Source organism: Lepisma saccharinum, chromosome 9, assembly GCF_977018435.1.
Source record: "Lepisma saccharinum chromosome 9, izLepSacc3.1, whole genome shotgun sequence".
In the NCBI taxonomy this organism is placed as follows: domain Eukaryota; kingdom Metazoa; phylum Arthropoda; class Insecta; order Zygentoma; family Lepismatidae; genus Lepisma; species Lepisma saccharinum.
The window spans coordinates 39248956-39266225 of record NC_139237.1 but is presented as its reverse complement, the minus strand read 5'-3'; the positions used below and the strand labels follow the sequence as shown (position 1 = coordinate 39266225).

At 35.1% G+C, this 17270-nt stretch overlaps 1 protein-coding gene across 2 annotated transcripts in view; it reads left to right on the top strand.

Moving 5' to 3' along the window:
• LOC145992633 (gamma-aminobutyric acid receptor subunit beta-4-like) overlaps nucleotides 1–17270 on the top strand; it is a 103925-nt gene that overhangs the window by 19237 nt on the left and 67418 nt on the right. For both annotated transcript variants that reach the window (XM_083129003.1, XM_083129002.1), the window contains exons 5-6: nucleotides 505–587; nucleotides 6907–7035. In XM_083129003.1, coding sequence (XP_082985129.1) covers nucleotides 505–587; nucleotides 6907–7035 — 212 coding nt within the window. The remainder of the gene's footprint in view (nucleotides 1–504; nucleotides 588–6906; nucleotides 7036–17270) is intronic.

The window sequence follows — 17270 nt, the reverse complement described above, 5'->3', positions numbered from 1 at the left end:
TATTGGCTGCGTCGCACCAGCCCCTCCTACCTCCCGAGCTACTTTTTTATAGCGCCGTGAAGATGACATAACATTGTTATCCGGGAATCCTTTATTCTCGATTTCATACGACCATAGGTGGATAATTGAGATGGGTAATTCCGCCAGATATATACGGTGAAAACTAACAATAATTTTTCATCACTTTAAATAATAGCAGCGCTCCCCATTACTTTGAAACCTAAATTTACATAAGGCATAAGTTACACCATATGCCATCATTTCACTAAGTAATAAAGTCCAGCTTTTGGCATGCACTTACTTTGCTCTCCAGCTTTCACCACCAAACTTTTCAGAGGTTACCAAAAAAGGCTATTTTACCAACCATTTCGGCTGACATCATTATCATTGCTACCGTTGTCCAAATTATCTTCTCTAATTTTCAGTGACCCTCTATGTTCGTAGATCATCCTTGTTCTAAGTAATTAGAATAAAACGCATTGAAGATGACATTTCGTTTTTCAGCATCAACTTACGCCTCTTTTGCTGGATGGATTTCTCATCGTATCCAATGGACTATCACTCCTGCGGGTGGAAAATATCCCCAGGTAAGAATAATTAATCAATCTTAAGTTTTGTGCACATGGAATCTGCCCACATTGGCATGACTTAACCCAGAAAAAATCGGTAGCAATGATATAGACCTAGTTTTAAATGGAGATGAGCACACGGAGCTCGAGGAAATGGGTAGACTTCGTGTGCACACTCCAAAAGAATACTCGAAAACTCGGGGATATTCCGGATCGTTCGGCTCTTGTTTGGTTTTCTGCATGTTAATGTGATACCGACGAAAGATAGTTTTAAAAAATCTGTCCGCGAAACGTACCGAATTTTCCTTTCGTTCGGTCTTGTGTGTGCATGGCCCATGACCATCAGCATTTTGGTCAAATTAAGCCGGCTCCATGTGTGTCAAATTTTACAATATAATGAAATTCATGCTCTTAATATGCTCTATGTAAACATGAAATTGATTTAAAATTGTTTGAATTGTTTTAAGTCCACTTTATGCGCAGATAGGCTAATCGGCAATGGACCTATAATTTAAAGTGGGACCGGAACCACAGAGCCATGTGCCTCCACCGGGTTTCGAATCCGGGATCCCTTGGTTAAAGGCGATGACATTGCCACGAGGCCGTCGAGGAGGCAAGTTAAAATTGTTAATTCTTGTCAAAGCAAGAGTTGGTTAGTGCTAATTCTTCAGGCTCGGCTTGACCTATGGCACATGCAAGCTTAGCCATTTTTGAAATTTCCTCTCCTCTCGAAGAAGTTCCATAATATCAAAATATGAAAAATTACATCTGATTAGAATTATTTCTACAGCTTTCACGTGAATCTTCGTGTTGCTTGCTTCCTTGTTGTCTAGGTTTAATAGGCTTACGTAGCCAATAAACTATTGCAAATATCAAGGCAAGAGCAAAAGCAAATCGCACGAAGAGTCACTTGAAGGCTCTAGAAGAATTTCTAGACAGATGTAATGTTTCAAATTCTTTAATATCATAGCGGTGTTTCGAGAGGAGGGAAAATCTCGAAAATGGCGTCTCTGGTGTCTGCCATAGGTCCAGCTGAGCCTTTAGCATGATTGAGAGATTGGAGGAGAACCAGAAAAAGATGGGAGAGAAGGAAAGACAGACAAAGAGAGTGATAGTATTAGCGGGAATAAGAGAACAGAAAAAAGAGGAAAAGAAAGAAAGCGAGAGAGAAAGAGAGATGCAGAAAGAGAAAGTAAGATAGAGCTTAGAGTGGGGAGACATTTTAAGAGTATTGAGGCACTAGAAGTTTTGTATTATTCATATATAAGACCAAAACTCGAATATGCATATGAAATACAGACACAGCAAAGTACAGTGAAACAATTGAAGGAGTCCAATCAAGATTTCTTAGATTGTTAAAATACAAGTTTCAGAAAGTTTACCCGACATTTGAACACTACGACAACCTAATATATGAACGTCGGTTTACAAAGCTGTGTCACAGAAGAACGTTACAGGAAATAGTATTCTTGTGGAAGTTGTTAAATCACGAAATAGATGCTGAACATCTACTCTGCCAGATTAATTTGCGAATCCCGTCGTCGAAAACTAGACTCAAGAATGAAGTTTTTCTTGTAAAGAAGGCTAGATCTGAAATTGTAAAGAAATCTCCACTGTGGAGAATGTGCACCAGTTACAATAAATTGCTAATCAAGAATATGACCATTGACATCTTTTCCATGAACCTAAGGGACCTCAGTAAAGCCACTATTAACACAATAGCAATGACTAGGAACATTAAATTTTCGCGATGCGCGAAATCGCGAAATATTAAAAAAGATGCAATTTTGAACATTCTGGACGTAACTACACCCCCAATGATGAAATATGGATGAGTTTTAATCGCGAAGTAATGCGAAATGTGTGCTTTTCCACGAAGTGAACACTTTTTTCGCGAAATAACCGTGAAATATCATCAAATTTAGTATAAAACACGCAAAAACCGGCAATCGAGGTCGTGCGCGCAAACTATCGATTTGTAACGAAACTTTTGCCTAAAGTTTCTTACCACTTGCAGCTGAAGAACGTTTTTGTCTTCGATCACATCAGGAAGATGCTGCAAATTGGAATTTCCCATGAACATAATCTCAGTTCGAAAACTTCGCTCCCTGTCAAGCTTCATTCCTTTCTTCTCCCGAACGTCTACTCAACTTCCAGTTTCATTGAACTTGATAGCTGTAGCAGCGATAAGATTAGTCTGTTTTTTCTTTCACCGCTGGTATATACCGCTGATCTAACATTTTATTTACCGCTCTCCTCAGTTTTTATTTACCATAAATTTGTCTCCCTAGCAATGACCTAAGCTTAAACACATAATTTTATGATGAAATGGTGTGATAAACTGCGCGCGCGTGTGTATATATAATTTCTATCTCTATATTACATAAATACAGGGTGTTGCAAAATACCTGTTACACCGCTTAGGAGGTGATTCGACAAGTAAAAACAAGGAAAAAATGCCATGTGAAAAAATGTCGAAATCGGCACCGTTTTCGAGTGACAGGCGTGCGAAAATCGCCTCACACCATGTGTAAAGTACAATAACTCAAGAAGGAAGAAAGATATCAATGTCGGAATAAAATAATACAAACAAAATCGTACCTGGCGAATACTATGGTGCATCAATTGAGGCCCAGTGTAAATTGCGCAAGGGGACTCTCAAAGAAAGTGGGGAATCCCCTGATGGAAAATACAAGAAATTTACTACTATCTTCTACATAATGTTGAGATCGGAATGTAGCCAGTAAAAAATGGCGACGTATGTCCACATGTCCCACTACTGCTGGGACACCGTCCCACACCCGGGAAATAGGAAAATAACTGCAAATCTCCTGTTGTACACGGTTCACATTGCGGTACGAAGAAGAAAAGAAACCAATTTGTCGCATGTCTCACTACTGCTGGGACACCATCCCAAATGGAAAAAAATACGGTAAAATCATAGAAAAACGTTTTCAATCCCTTAATGTTGACACACTACTTTGCAGTACGAAAAACAAAAGTTAAACAATGGCCACATGTCGTCAGGCTGTGCATATAATACAAGAGAGCTCCCCAAAGAAAGTGGGTAATCCTCGAAGGAATGAAGACGGAGAATGGCGAGAAAACGCACACAATGGCATGTAACATTTCCAGGCACAGCACATCTGGAAGGGATTCCACTGAGAAGCGCACAACCTCCGCACATGCAGATCGACGGTATGAAGTACAGCGATATCCAGCATCTTCAGTCGCACCTTTCACTAAAGAACACTATGCGGTGTCAGAGACGTTGTTGAAAATGTCCGCCATTGACTCCAAGACAAAGATGGCATCGGCGAAGCACTGATTGTCTGGTACGCGCAAATACCTCTGGCATGTCAACAATTGTCCCAGCAGCGGCACTAACACGAGCAACGAGATCCTCAGCACTTTCCACAGGGGTTTCATACACGAGCCTTTTCATTTCTCCCCACACAAAGAAATCCAATGGTGTGAGGTCAGGGGAACGAGGTGGCCACGGTAAAGGTCCACCCCTGCCAATCCAACGATCGCCGAAAATATCGTTGAGTAAGGCCCTGGCTCCCCGGTCGAAATGTGCGGGGGCGCCGTCGTGTTGAAACCAGATACGTTGTCTACCTGCCAGTGGCACGTTTTCCAAAAGTTCAGGTAATACGTCATGTAGAAACACCCGATAATTCCCACCACACAAAGTAGAGGGCAAAATGCACGGGCCTATCAAGTGGTCACCTACTACGCCACACCACACACATTCACTGCGAACCTATGTTGATGATGGCGCACAATGATTGCATGCGGATTGTCCATATCCCAGACGTGGCTGTTGTGGCTATTGAACATGCCGTCCCTGGTGAATATTGCCTCATCGGTCCACAAAACTCTTGTTGGGAAATCTGGAATGGCAAGAGTTTGTTGCACGTACCATTGGCAGAAATCCATGCGTAGGGGAAAGTCCATGCGCAGTAAGTGGTGCACCTTATGCAATTTGTATGGGTGCAATCTCTCCTCCTGAAGAACTCGGAACACATTGCTATGGTGGGTTTGTTGAGTACGAGCAATGACACGTGTGCTGGTGTCAGGACTGTCTCGTATCGCGTCCAACACGTCCTCTTCAAATTGCACAGTGCGGGGTCTTCCACAATCCCACCTACGGGGTAGTAGAGATCCAGTTTCACGCAGTCGAGCATCAAGTCTTTGAAAGAGTGCATGTGCTGGTAACCGCCTATTGGGAAAACGTTCGTGATACGAACGCCGTGCTTCACGGCTGTTTCGGTTTGCCTCTCCATAAACGAGATGCATATCAGCAAGCTCGTGGGTAGAGTAGTCCACCATTGTCCTGTACGAGAACTGCCCAGCAACAGGGGCACTTTCCCTCCGAGTGACGGATCACAACTACCGTGATTAGCACCCACGTAATGTCACACAGGTGTCCACGCAGTTGTTGCAAACCGAGAATGAACACGGGAATGCGTACTCTACGTACAATATTCCTTGGCGCAATCCAACGCCATACACACACGCCAGACTAAACTCCACGCTGCGAGACGCAGAACAAGACAAGAAAAACAACGGTCGACTACACTCTCTACGTAGTATCCACCAAAACTAATACGTAACAGGTGACCTACACTCACAGCGCCTCTAGTGGGGCTTTCTGTATCAATTAGCTGAAATCAATCTGAGCGTAATTTGACGGCATAGCATCATTTTCGAGTGAATTTCCTATTTCCCGAGTGTGGGACGGTGTCCCTGCAGTAGTGGGACATGTGGACATACGTCGTCATTTTTTACTGGCTACATTCCGATTTCAACATTATGTAGAAAATAGTAGTAAATTTCCTATATTTTCCATCAGGGGATTCCCCACTTTCTTTGAGAGCTCCCTTGCGCAATTTACATTGGGCCTCAATTGATGCACCATTGTATTCGTCAGGTACGACTTTCTTTGTATTATTTTATTCCGACATTGATATCTTTCTTCCTTCTTGAGTTATTGTGCTTTACACATGGTGTGAGGCGATTTTCGCACGCCTGTCACTTGAAAACGGTGCCGATTTCGACATTTTTTCACATGGCATTTTGTCCTTGTTTTTACTTGTCGAATCACCTCCCAAGCGTTGTAACAGGTATTTTGCAACACCCTGTATATGTAACTGTATTTACTATGTATCCTTCATATGGGCTCTGTAATTAGGTATGTACCTGTTGAGTTCAATAAAATAAAATAAAATATGAAAAGAGAAGGAGGAAGAGAGAGAGAGAGAGAGAGAGAGAGAGAGAGAGAGAGAGAGAGGGAGGGAGAAAGAAAGATAGAGGAAAAGTGAACGAAATAGAGGAAGAGAAAGAGGAAGAAGGGGAGAGAGAGAGAGAGAGAGAGAGAGAGAGAGAGTAACTGATGAAGAGAAGAGGAGAACAAGGTAACAATAGCTAGATAGAGTTGAGAAATGGGTGAAAGAGTGCAACAAATACAGATAAAGGAAGAATGAATAAGAGAAAGAGAATGAAAGGAAAAGAGATAGCGAGAGAGAAGGAGAAAGAGAGACAGCGAGAGTAACAGAGAGGGAGGAATCACATTCTCTGAGCAATGTATGAGCTCGAAACGTTGAAAGCTAACGCCGATTTAACCTGGCTGCCAACCCGAGAACACTTGTTCGAATCACGTTTCCAGGAAAACTACAATTCCTATTTAGGAATTGGTAGTAACAGCTTGGCAGATAAAGTAAAAAAAGGATAAACACATACAGATAGTGAGAGAAAGGGTGAAAATAGAAAGTCAGAAACAGTGAAACAGAAAGACGCACACACAGGAAGGAACCAAACCACACACATGCATACATATGGAGAGATTGATTGATTTGGTGTTTTAAGCCCACTTTATGCACAGTAAGGCTAATTGGGACTGGACCTTCAGTTTAAAGTGGAATCCGAACCACTATGTGCCTCCACCGGGTATCGAACCTGGGACCCACATGAAGAGAGAGAGAGAGAGAGAGAGAGAGAGAGAGAGAGAGAGCGAGAGAGGAACTGGAGTAGGGATACCCTTGTCCGTTGAAAAGGACCTCCAGGAAGAAATTGTGGTATCATATTTTTAATTAAGGGATTCAGGATTCCCGATGGAAGTACTCATTAGACTTAAAACACACCTTGACAAACCGTGAAGAGATGAAATAACATACAGAACCATAAACCGAAAAGGCGATAACCGTATCGCAATGTAATCGTGAAAAGAAGGAAGGCGAGGTAAATATAGATTCTATTCTCTCGAAATGTAGATGCACCGTCTCGTGATGGAACGGGAAGTTTACCTAAGTGTCTGTCCTCATGTCTTACCTTGCAGAGTTCTTGACGGCGGATGAGGTGAACTTCTTCTGGGCGGAGAGCGGGGTGACAGGCGAGAGCGACTCCCTCTATCCGTTCTACATGGAGATCTCTCAGCAGGGCAGGGAGCTGGTGCACTATAAAGGAGGTTGAGTATCATCTTCTGATGACTTTCAAACATTTGTTTGTATACCTCAAGGTAGTCAGCAGAACAGTTGCCTTGGTATAGAATTGATAGATTTTCATGATTGTATAGGCTTTACTACTCTTTTATAGTCTTTACTTGTAGTCAAACTAAATATTATAGAAAGCCACCATGTTACACACAATGTAAGAATGCAACGTTCGACCGAAATCAGTGATTCCAAACATACAGGGTAGTAGTTGAGGAACGCGATAGTGGATGTTGCTATTTAATATTCGCAATTCATTTGCACGGGTGTTAATTAATTTGCACGGGTGTTAATTAATTTGCACGGGTTTTAATTAATTTGCATGTACTTAGAACTTATTTGCACGTACTTAGAACACTTTACATTTATGTATTTGCATGTTTATAACTTTTTATGAATATATAATTATTTATTTTATGAAAAATATGTATATAGAAGGTAATTAGAGGTACTAAACGCTATTCATATGGTTTTATATTCATTACTACAAAGTATGTAATGTATAAAATGTTAATATTAATGTTTATAGTATTGAAAATAAGAGTTTTTGGTTTATGAACCGCTATGAACGGTGGTAATGGGTGTAGGTACAGGTCCAATTACGAAAGAAGACGGTCCCGGTACTCGAACCCGCGATATGTAACGGTAATAAACGGTTAGGCTTATAGTGTATACTACGTATGTAATAATGTATGTTATTATTGTATTAAAGACGATGGTACGACACGCCAGACAGAAGACGGTGAACTCCGCTCTGAGGGTAGACGAGAAAGGAATTTGGGGGAGTGTGCGTTCAAGGTCAAATGACGTCAGAACGTCAGAACAAAGAAGGAACCTGATTCACCAATCAGAGAACGCGTCGGTAGATTTTCAGAACCGGTTTTTCCAAGGTTAACCAGTACGCAATAACAGGGGAAAGCTATGCAATACTGTAGGGCAGGGGAGGGATTCAACCAGACAACAAAGGATGTCTGGAATGCGCAGCAAGGGTCAAATCTCTGAAGCTATGCGTCGCTTGTAGAACTGGTTTCCGCCGCCAATTAATATTCCGCTCAGGGTTGCCCCAAGGCACAGGACGCTTTAGCGCAGGTTTTTTTTATCTGTACTATGAAGAAGGGAGAGCTATCAGGGACGGGGCCTACAGTTTTCACCATTTGCTTTTATCACGGGGTAACGAACCTAGGACCCTTTGATTATTGATTTAGGTAGTAAATGTATGTTACTGTGTGCTATTTAACTTAATTTTGAGTTTATTTTTTACCAAAATTTGACTTTATGTCAAACATTTTCACAGCTTATCCTTATTTTTACCAAAATAACACTATTTGTACAATTCAGGCAACATTTTTTATTAAATTTTGGACTCACAAAGACATTTTTTCAACTTTTAACCTATTATTTTACAACTTTATGTTGTTGTTTTTTACAAAAATAACACTATTTATACTATTCAGGAAAGACTTTTAGTTACATTTTCGACACACTAAGTGTGTGTTCTCAACTTCTATCTGTTTATTAGGCTTATTATTACTCAAATAACACAATTTCAGCTGTTCAGGCAACATTTTTTATTAAATTTTGGACTCACAGAAAGACATTTTCTAAACTTTTAACCTATTATTTTACAACTTTGTTAATTTTTTACCAAAATAACACAATTTCATCTGTTCAGGAAATACTTTTTATTAAATTTTGGACTCACAAAGATATTTTTTCAACTTTTAACTTATTATTTTAAAATTTTATGTTAATTTTTTATCAAAATAACACTATTTATACTATTCAGGCAACATTTTTTATTAAATTTTAGATTCACAAACACATTTTTTTCAACTTTTAACTTATTATTTTACAACTTTATGTTAATTTTTACCAAAATAACACTATTTATACTATTCAGGCAACATTTTTTATTAAATTTTGGATTCACAAACACATTTTTTTCAACTTTTAAATTATTATTTTACAACCTTATGTTAATTTTTACCAAGATAACACTATTTATACTATTCAGGCAACATTTTTTCATTAAATTTTGGATTCACAAAGACATTTTTTTCAACTTTTAAATTATTATTTTACAATTTTATGTTAATTTTTTATCAAAATAACACTATTTATAATATTCAGGCAACATTTTTTATTAAATTTTGGACTCACAAAGATATTTTTGCAACTTTTTAATTTATTATTTTACAATTTTATACCTATTTTTACCAAAATAACACTATTTATACTATTCAGGAAATACTTTTAGTTATATTTTCGACACACAAAGTGTGTTTTTTCAACTTCTATCTGTTTATTTCACAAGTTTAGGCTTATTATTACCAAAATAATACAATTCAATCTGTTCAGGAAAGACTTTTAGTTACATTTTCGACACACAAAGTGTGTGTTCTCAACTGCTATCTGTTTATTTCACAAATTTATACCTATTTTTACCAAAATAACACAATTCAATCTGTTCAGGAAAGACTTGTAGTTACATTTTCGACACACTAAGTGTGTGTTCCCAACTTCTATCTGTTTATTAGACTTATTATTACTCAAATAACACAATTTCAGCTGTTCAGGCAACATTTTTTATTAAATTTTGGACTCACAAAAAGATATTTTCTAAACTTTTAACTTATTATTTTACAACTTTATGTTAATTTTTTACCAAAATAACACTATTTATACTATTCAGGCAACATTTTTTTATTAAATTTTGGACTCGCAAAGACATTTTTTCAACTTTTAACTTATTATTTTACAACTTTATGTTAATTTTTTACCAAAATAACACTATTTGTACAATTCAGGCAACATTTTTTATTAAATTTTGGACTCACAAAGACATTTTTTTAACTTTTAACCAATTATTTTACAACTTTGTTAATTTTTTACCAAAATAACACAATTTCATCTGTTCAGGAAATACTTTTTATTACATTTTGGACATACACACACACACACACACACACACACACACACACACAGAAAGAGAGAGAGAGAGAGAGAGAGAGAGATAGAGAGGGGAGAGAGAGAGAGAGAGAGAGATTTTTTCCAAGTTTTACAAGATTATTCTCCACGTTTACTCAAATAACACAATTCAAATGTGTTTTGAATTAAATTTTGTACACACGAAGTGTGTTTCGTCAAGTTTTACCCTTTATTTTTCGATTTTATGCTTATTTTACCAAAGTAAGACCTCTTAGTCTATTCAAGAAAGAGTTTTCAATTATATTTTGGATGCAAAAGTATGTTTTGGCAAGTTCTACCCTTTTATTTTACAAGTTTAGGCTTATTATTACTCAAATAACAACGAAAGTTTGTTTATTTTAGAGTTTTCTGAGTATTTTGTTACTGTTGTACTAGGTAAAAGTTTTCTAAATATATCAGATAGGGCTCTGTATATTTTTGTTTTTGCTATTTTGGAGATGATGCGATCAGCACCACTCTCCATCTGCTTTTTTATTTTATGTACCCTAATATTATTTTGAGGCTTAGTGAATTCTAGAGCCTATTTATGCAGGAGAGAGGGCTTGAAAATTTTGATCTCAGATAACCCACAAGTATTTGTCAGAGTATTTTAAAGAATATTTTATACTTATTATGGGCCACTAGAATATCTAAGCTTGCTTAATTTTAATGCCTGTAACGCTGTTATTGTATTTCTAGCTAAGGCTTACTGGATAAAGTACACGAAATGTTTAACATTTCGACTATTTGCCAAATTTTTTGTGTAACGAAAATTATTGTGTCTATAAAGACTGAAATTCTTTTACCGAGGGGTCCACAACTGGACGCTTACCAACATTGTTTCTTTTTTAAATATAACCATTTATCAATATATTGACAATTCACAGGACAAGACTAAGTTCACACACGACTGACTATATGAACCATAGGTCCACTTGCTAAACTTTTTTCTATGCTAGAAGAATAATTTAGCCTTATAGCCTTTTTCAAGGTATTTTTGAAGTATTACTGGTGTTTGGGTGCATCAACATTTGGGTTATTTCCATTTGGTTTATTATACGAGGCTACAATCACTATCTGAACACTGAAATCCTCTGATTGAAACTAAAAGGTTAGGCTGTAACTAGGGACTTAGTATGTATATCGACAATTTATAGGACAACACGAACCTTACAAAGGATTGTAGGTGACGTAGGACCAGACGCCAGAGCTTTGTTAATCTGCAAGAAGCACTTACAGCTAATATTACGAGGAAATGAGGTTGATTTTTACTGTTTCACAAGAATGCTATCTTTTATACACCCAATATTTGCTTTTTCAAGTAACTACATGTGCCAGAAGCACTTACAGGCCAACTCTAACTAGACTTCGATTTATATAAATGTGGCAAGAACTGTATTTCTGAGGAAGTACGCAAAAGCAGATTACCCGATTAAAGTATCTGAAAAACAGATTTTTCTATGTAAGTATATTTTAATGACTGGATTATTTAACAGATCAAACAGGAGGACTGCAAAATTCATTAAATGTAGTTCTATAGTATAGGTGGTTTCAGAGAGATAAAAAAAAACAAATATAAGATTTCGCTTTTTTTTTTTTTTTTTTTTTGCTTCTGAGGCTAATTGCGACGCTAAGGGTAAATGGCGAGGAAATGTAACGGAGGAGAAACAGTCCCAAAAGTTATGGGCTGCATGTAAGTTAATACCACAGAGATATTACAGTAGGTGTAGGTTCTACCACCAGAACATTTCTATTATAATAATACTGGTTATGCTGTACTGTTAGCTAAAGATGCTGATATTTGAGAAACTTAAAAGCTTATTTGCAAAATTTTAGATAAATAATAATCTGTTAGACTGTAAACATATTTTATATCCATTCTGCAAAAGATCCGATGACAAAATTTAAAAATTGTTATCGCCCAGACATGGACTCGAACCCTGGACAGATAGGTTAAAAGCCTAACGCTATACCAACTAAGCTATCTGGGCACAAGGTATTATTTTCTTGAAAAGTTAGTTATGTTAAGATATATATTGAAACACTTGAGAACACTCTTGGTCTGGTTCGACAGAGAAGGAGACAACATTTCCAAATTTTTACAGACTGGGTGTATTTTTCCACTATAGAGGCCTTCACTATATGTAATTCGAAACGCTAAAGTTCAGCTAACTTCCAAAATTGAGGTAAAGATTGTGTTTGGCGAGATTAACAAGTTACAATTATATCCAGTTACGGACAAATAAAGCTAAAACTCTCAGATTTACTGTACTAGCCAAGTTTTAGTAACATTTTCCTTCACTATAGTACTAATACCAAAGAAATAGATATATTTTATTTATAATTTGACCAAATGTACTAGTATGTAATTCACAAAGTTAGGTAAAAAACGGTATTTTTTTAAAATATTGTTGCTGCCTTCAAATTTTATGTTATTTAGCCACTAACAACTGGTTTACACTATTTGACATCCTTTAAATAGCAAAAGAAGGAATTATTTGTTTAGTATTTATACTACTTTATATTTATTTAAGAAAACAATTCTACAGTTTAACTTAATTTTTAACAAATTGTTACTAATTTATATATCAAAGTTATGTTATTTAGAGTGTATGAAGGCGTATAAAGTTAATATTTGTACTTATCAGTGCAACTAACAATTATATTTTACACACAAAAGATAATGTATACAGTTAAATCACTTGAATCAGAGAATAATATTTTACAGTAATGGATTCATTCAGCACTAGTCAGTACTTTTATGCATCAGAAAGTTTTTTTTAAATTTTCTATTATGCATGCTATTTTGTGCTATTCTTAAAATGTATTTCTAAGGCAAACTGGTTTAATTTTCTACTTATAATGGAAAGTTGACATAGTTTTCGCACAATGCTTTGTACATTTGTTATATTCACTACTTACAATGCAAATATTATGCTTATTTAATGTATAACTAACTAACTCTCTAGCCTTCTTAAACCCGAAGGTTCATGGCTGCAGCAACACATGCCTTTCATCTGTTGCTGTCCTGAGCAAGATCTATATACTTCTCTCCATCCCTACCGATTTCCCTTAGGTCCATCTCAATGTTGTCCCTCCATTTTGTTTTGGTCTTTCTATTGGTTTTTTACCATCAGGTTTCCCAACAAGAATTCTGTATGCTTTTTTTTCCTCTCCCATTTGTACCACATGATCTACACATCTAAGTCTTTTTGATTTAATTATTCTAATAATATCTGGACATGAATACAAATTATGTACTTCTAAATTATGTAATCTTCTCCACTCATCTGCTTTGTCATCTGTTTTAGGCCCAAATATTTTTCTAAGGATCTTATTTTCAAATACTCTCAATTTATGTTTCTAGCTTATACTGTAGTTATTATATTTTTTCTATCAGCTTATTTTGAAATTAATATTATTAGGTATAGTCTTTGATTTATAACTATATTGCTTTTTTATCAATTTAACTAAGAGTATATGCAGACACACACATGTGTACACACTTTTATGTAAATAGATATGCCTTTTTTCAATATTTTAGCATGAAGATTGCACTTTAGCTATTTAAGCAAGGGTAGGAAATGTAGGATTTCTGAGAATTTGTTGCAGGATTTTGTTGTCCAAGTATAGATGAGAACTGAGCTGAGAGACTGCTTTGAACCTTTTCATGAGAGTTTGCATGTGAACTGTATGCAAATTCAGCACTATTGACTGTGCATGCTTCTAAGTTTTGCTGTTATTTTACATCAAGTCTGTGAGACTGTAGACAATTTTCCCTTTTGAAGTAGTTTTTATTGATTGTATTTGTATATGTTTTAGGGACTTAGCAGTTTTATGTTATGAGGCAGTTTGGTGTAGAATATTTTTACCGGATTGTTTTGAGATATTGAGTGTCTGCTGTTTTACTTGTAATTATTTTCCTTCTTGTGTTGTGTATTTGACTATATTTTGTCCAACTTTGTAGTATTTAGAATAATTGTTATTGACTTGTAGATGTAGGGAGTAATAAACCTTTGCAAGATGCCCTATACTTTAGTCTGAACATTATTCTTAGTGTTCACTTTTGAAGCCTTAGTATTCTGGTAGTATTATTAATGTAGAGGTAAATTAGGCTATTTTTTATTTTTTGAATTTTTATTACTTTAATTTTACATTAACTAATATATTTTACTTTAACAACAAAAGAATTTACTCTAGTATAAATACTTCTACTAACAAAAATGCACTATTATAACATTTAATTTTAGAAAATTGTATTTTAGAACATTAACTTTGAAAAAATGATTTTTAATTACTTTAATTTTACATTAACTAACAAATTTTACATTAACAACAAAATAATTTGCCCTTGTATAAAAACTTCTACTAACAAAAATATACTATTATAACTTTTACCTTTAGAAAATTGTATTTTTAAAACTTTAACTTTGAAAAATTGAATTTTAACACACTTTGACTTTAACAATGTACTTTGAATTTTTTATGTAAAAGAATATTAAAAAATAAAAAATAGTGAACAAATAAACAAATAAAGATCTAAGAAAAAAAGCAAACATCCTAAGTCAAATTCAAGCAGCAAGAGGAATACACAGAAACCAACATGGGATACAGAAAGAGAAATGAATAGTCACACCCATAGCACAGTTTAAAAAACTACATAGCTGAAACCTTAGAGAAACATAAAATTGCAAACACAACATATCTAGATTCTTCCAAGGCATAGGATAGAGTAAAAACATGGCTTGCTTATGGACAAACTCAACAACATAGGAATAAAATAGACAAGCAATCCTTTTTTCAGTAGAAAATTCCAATTACTCAAGTAAGCTACATCATACGTAGTACATAAGAAGAGCAAATGAACATCATCAGCAGTAAACCATCATGCAACTTCTACCTGCTGAAACAACTAAGTGAGTATAATTTATCAGAAAAATGCCTACATTTTAGCCTAATTTACCTCTACATTAATAATACTACCAGAATACTAAGGCTTCAAAAGTGAACACTAAGAATAATGTTCAGACTAAAGTATAGGGCATCTTGCAAAGGTTTATTACTCCCTACATCTACAAGTCAATAACAATTATTCTAAATACTACAAAGTTGGACAAAATATAGTCAAATACACAACACAAGAAGGAAAATAATTACAAGTAAAACAGCAGACACTCAATATCTCAAAACAATCCGGTAAAAATATTCTACACCAAACTGCCTCATAACATAAAACTGCTAAGTCCCTAAAACATATACAAATACAATCAATAAAAACTACTTCAAAAGGGAAAATTGTCTACAGTCTCACAGACTTGATGTAAAATAACAGCAAAACTTAGAAGCATGCACAGTCAATAGTGCTGAATTTGCATACAGTTCACATGCAAACTCTCATGAAAAGGTTCAAAGCAGTCTCTCAGCTCAGTTCTCATCTATACTTGGACAACAAAATCCTGCAACAAATTCTCAGAAATCCTACATTTCCTACCCTTGCTTAAATAGCTAAAGTGCAATCTTCATGCTAAAATATTGAAAAAAGGCATATCTATTTACATAAAAGTGTGTACACATGTGTGTGTCTGCATATACTCTTAGTTAAATTGATAAAAAAGCAATATAGTTATAAATCAAAGACTATACCTAATAATATTAATTTCAAAATAAGCTGATAGAAAAAATATAATAACTACAGTATAAGCTAGAAACATAAATTGAGAGTATTTGAAAATAAGATCCTTAGAAAAATATTTGGGCCTAAAACAGATGACAAAGCAGATGAGTGGAGAAGATTACATAATTTAGAAGTACATAATTTGTATTCATGTCCAGATATTATTAGAATAATTAAATCAAAAAGACTTAGATGTGTAGATCATGTGGTACAAATGGGAGAGGAAAAAAAAGCATACAGAATTCTTGTTGGGAAACCTGATGGTAAAAAACCAATAGAAAGACCAAAACAAAATGGAGGGACAACATTGAGATGGACCTAAGGGAAATCGGTAGGGATGGAGAGAAGTATATAGATCTTGCTCAGGACAGCAACAGATGAAAGGCATGTGTTGCTGCAGCCATGAACCTTCGGGTTTAAGAAGGCTAGAGAGTTAGTTAGTTATACATTAAATAAGCATAATATTTGCATTGTAAGTAGTGAATATAACAAATGTACAAAGCATTGTGCGAAAACTATGTCAACTTTCCATTATAAGTAGAAAATTAAACCAGTTTGCCTTAGAAATACATTTTAAGAATAGCACAAAATAGCATGCATAATAGAAAATTTAAAAAAAACTTTCTGATGCATAAAAGTACTGACTAGTGCTGAATGAATCCATTACTGTAAAATATTATTCTCTGATTCAAGTGATTTAACTGTATACATTATCTTTTGTGTGTAAAATATAATTGTTAGTTGCACTGATAAGTACAAATATTAACTTTATACGCCTTCATACACTCTAAATAACATAACTTTGATATATAAATTAGTAACAATTTGTTAAAAATTAAGTTAAACTGTAGAATTGTTTTCTTAAATAAATATAAAGTAGTATAAATACTAAACAAATAATTCCTTCTTTTGCTATTTAAAGGATGTCAAATAGTGTAAACCAGTTGTTAGTGGCTAAATAACATAAAATTTGAAGGCAGCAACAATATTTTAAAAAAATACCGTTTTTTACCTAACTTTGTGAATTACATACTAGTACATTTGGTCAAATTATAAATAAAATATATCTATTTCTTTGGTATTAGTACTATAGTGAAGGAAAATGTTACTAAAACTTGGCTAGTACAGTAAATCTGAGAGTTTTAGCTTTATTTGTCCGTAACTGGATATAATTGTAACTTGTTAATCTCGCCAAACACAATCTTTACCTCAATTTTGGAAGTTAGCTGAACTTTAGCGTTTCGAATTACATATAGTGAAGGCCTCTATAGTGGAAAAATACACCCAGTCTGTAAAAATTTGGAAATGTTGTCTCCTTCTCTGTCGAACCAGACCAAGAGTGTTCTCAAGTGTTTCAATATATATCTTAACATAACTAACTTTTCAAGAAAATAATACCTTGTGCCCAGATAGCTTAGTTGGTATAGCGTTAGGCTTTTAACCTATCTGTCCAGGGTTCGAGTCCATGTCTGGGCGATAACAATTTTTAAATTTTGTCATCGGATCTTTTGCAGAATGGATATAAAATATGTTTACAGTCTAACAGATTATTATTTATCTAAAATTTTG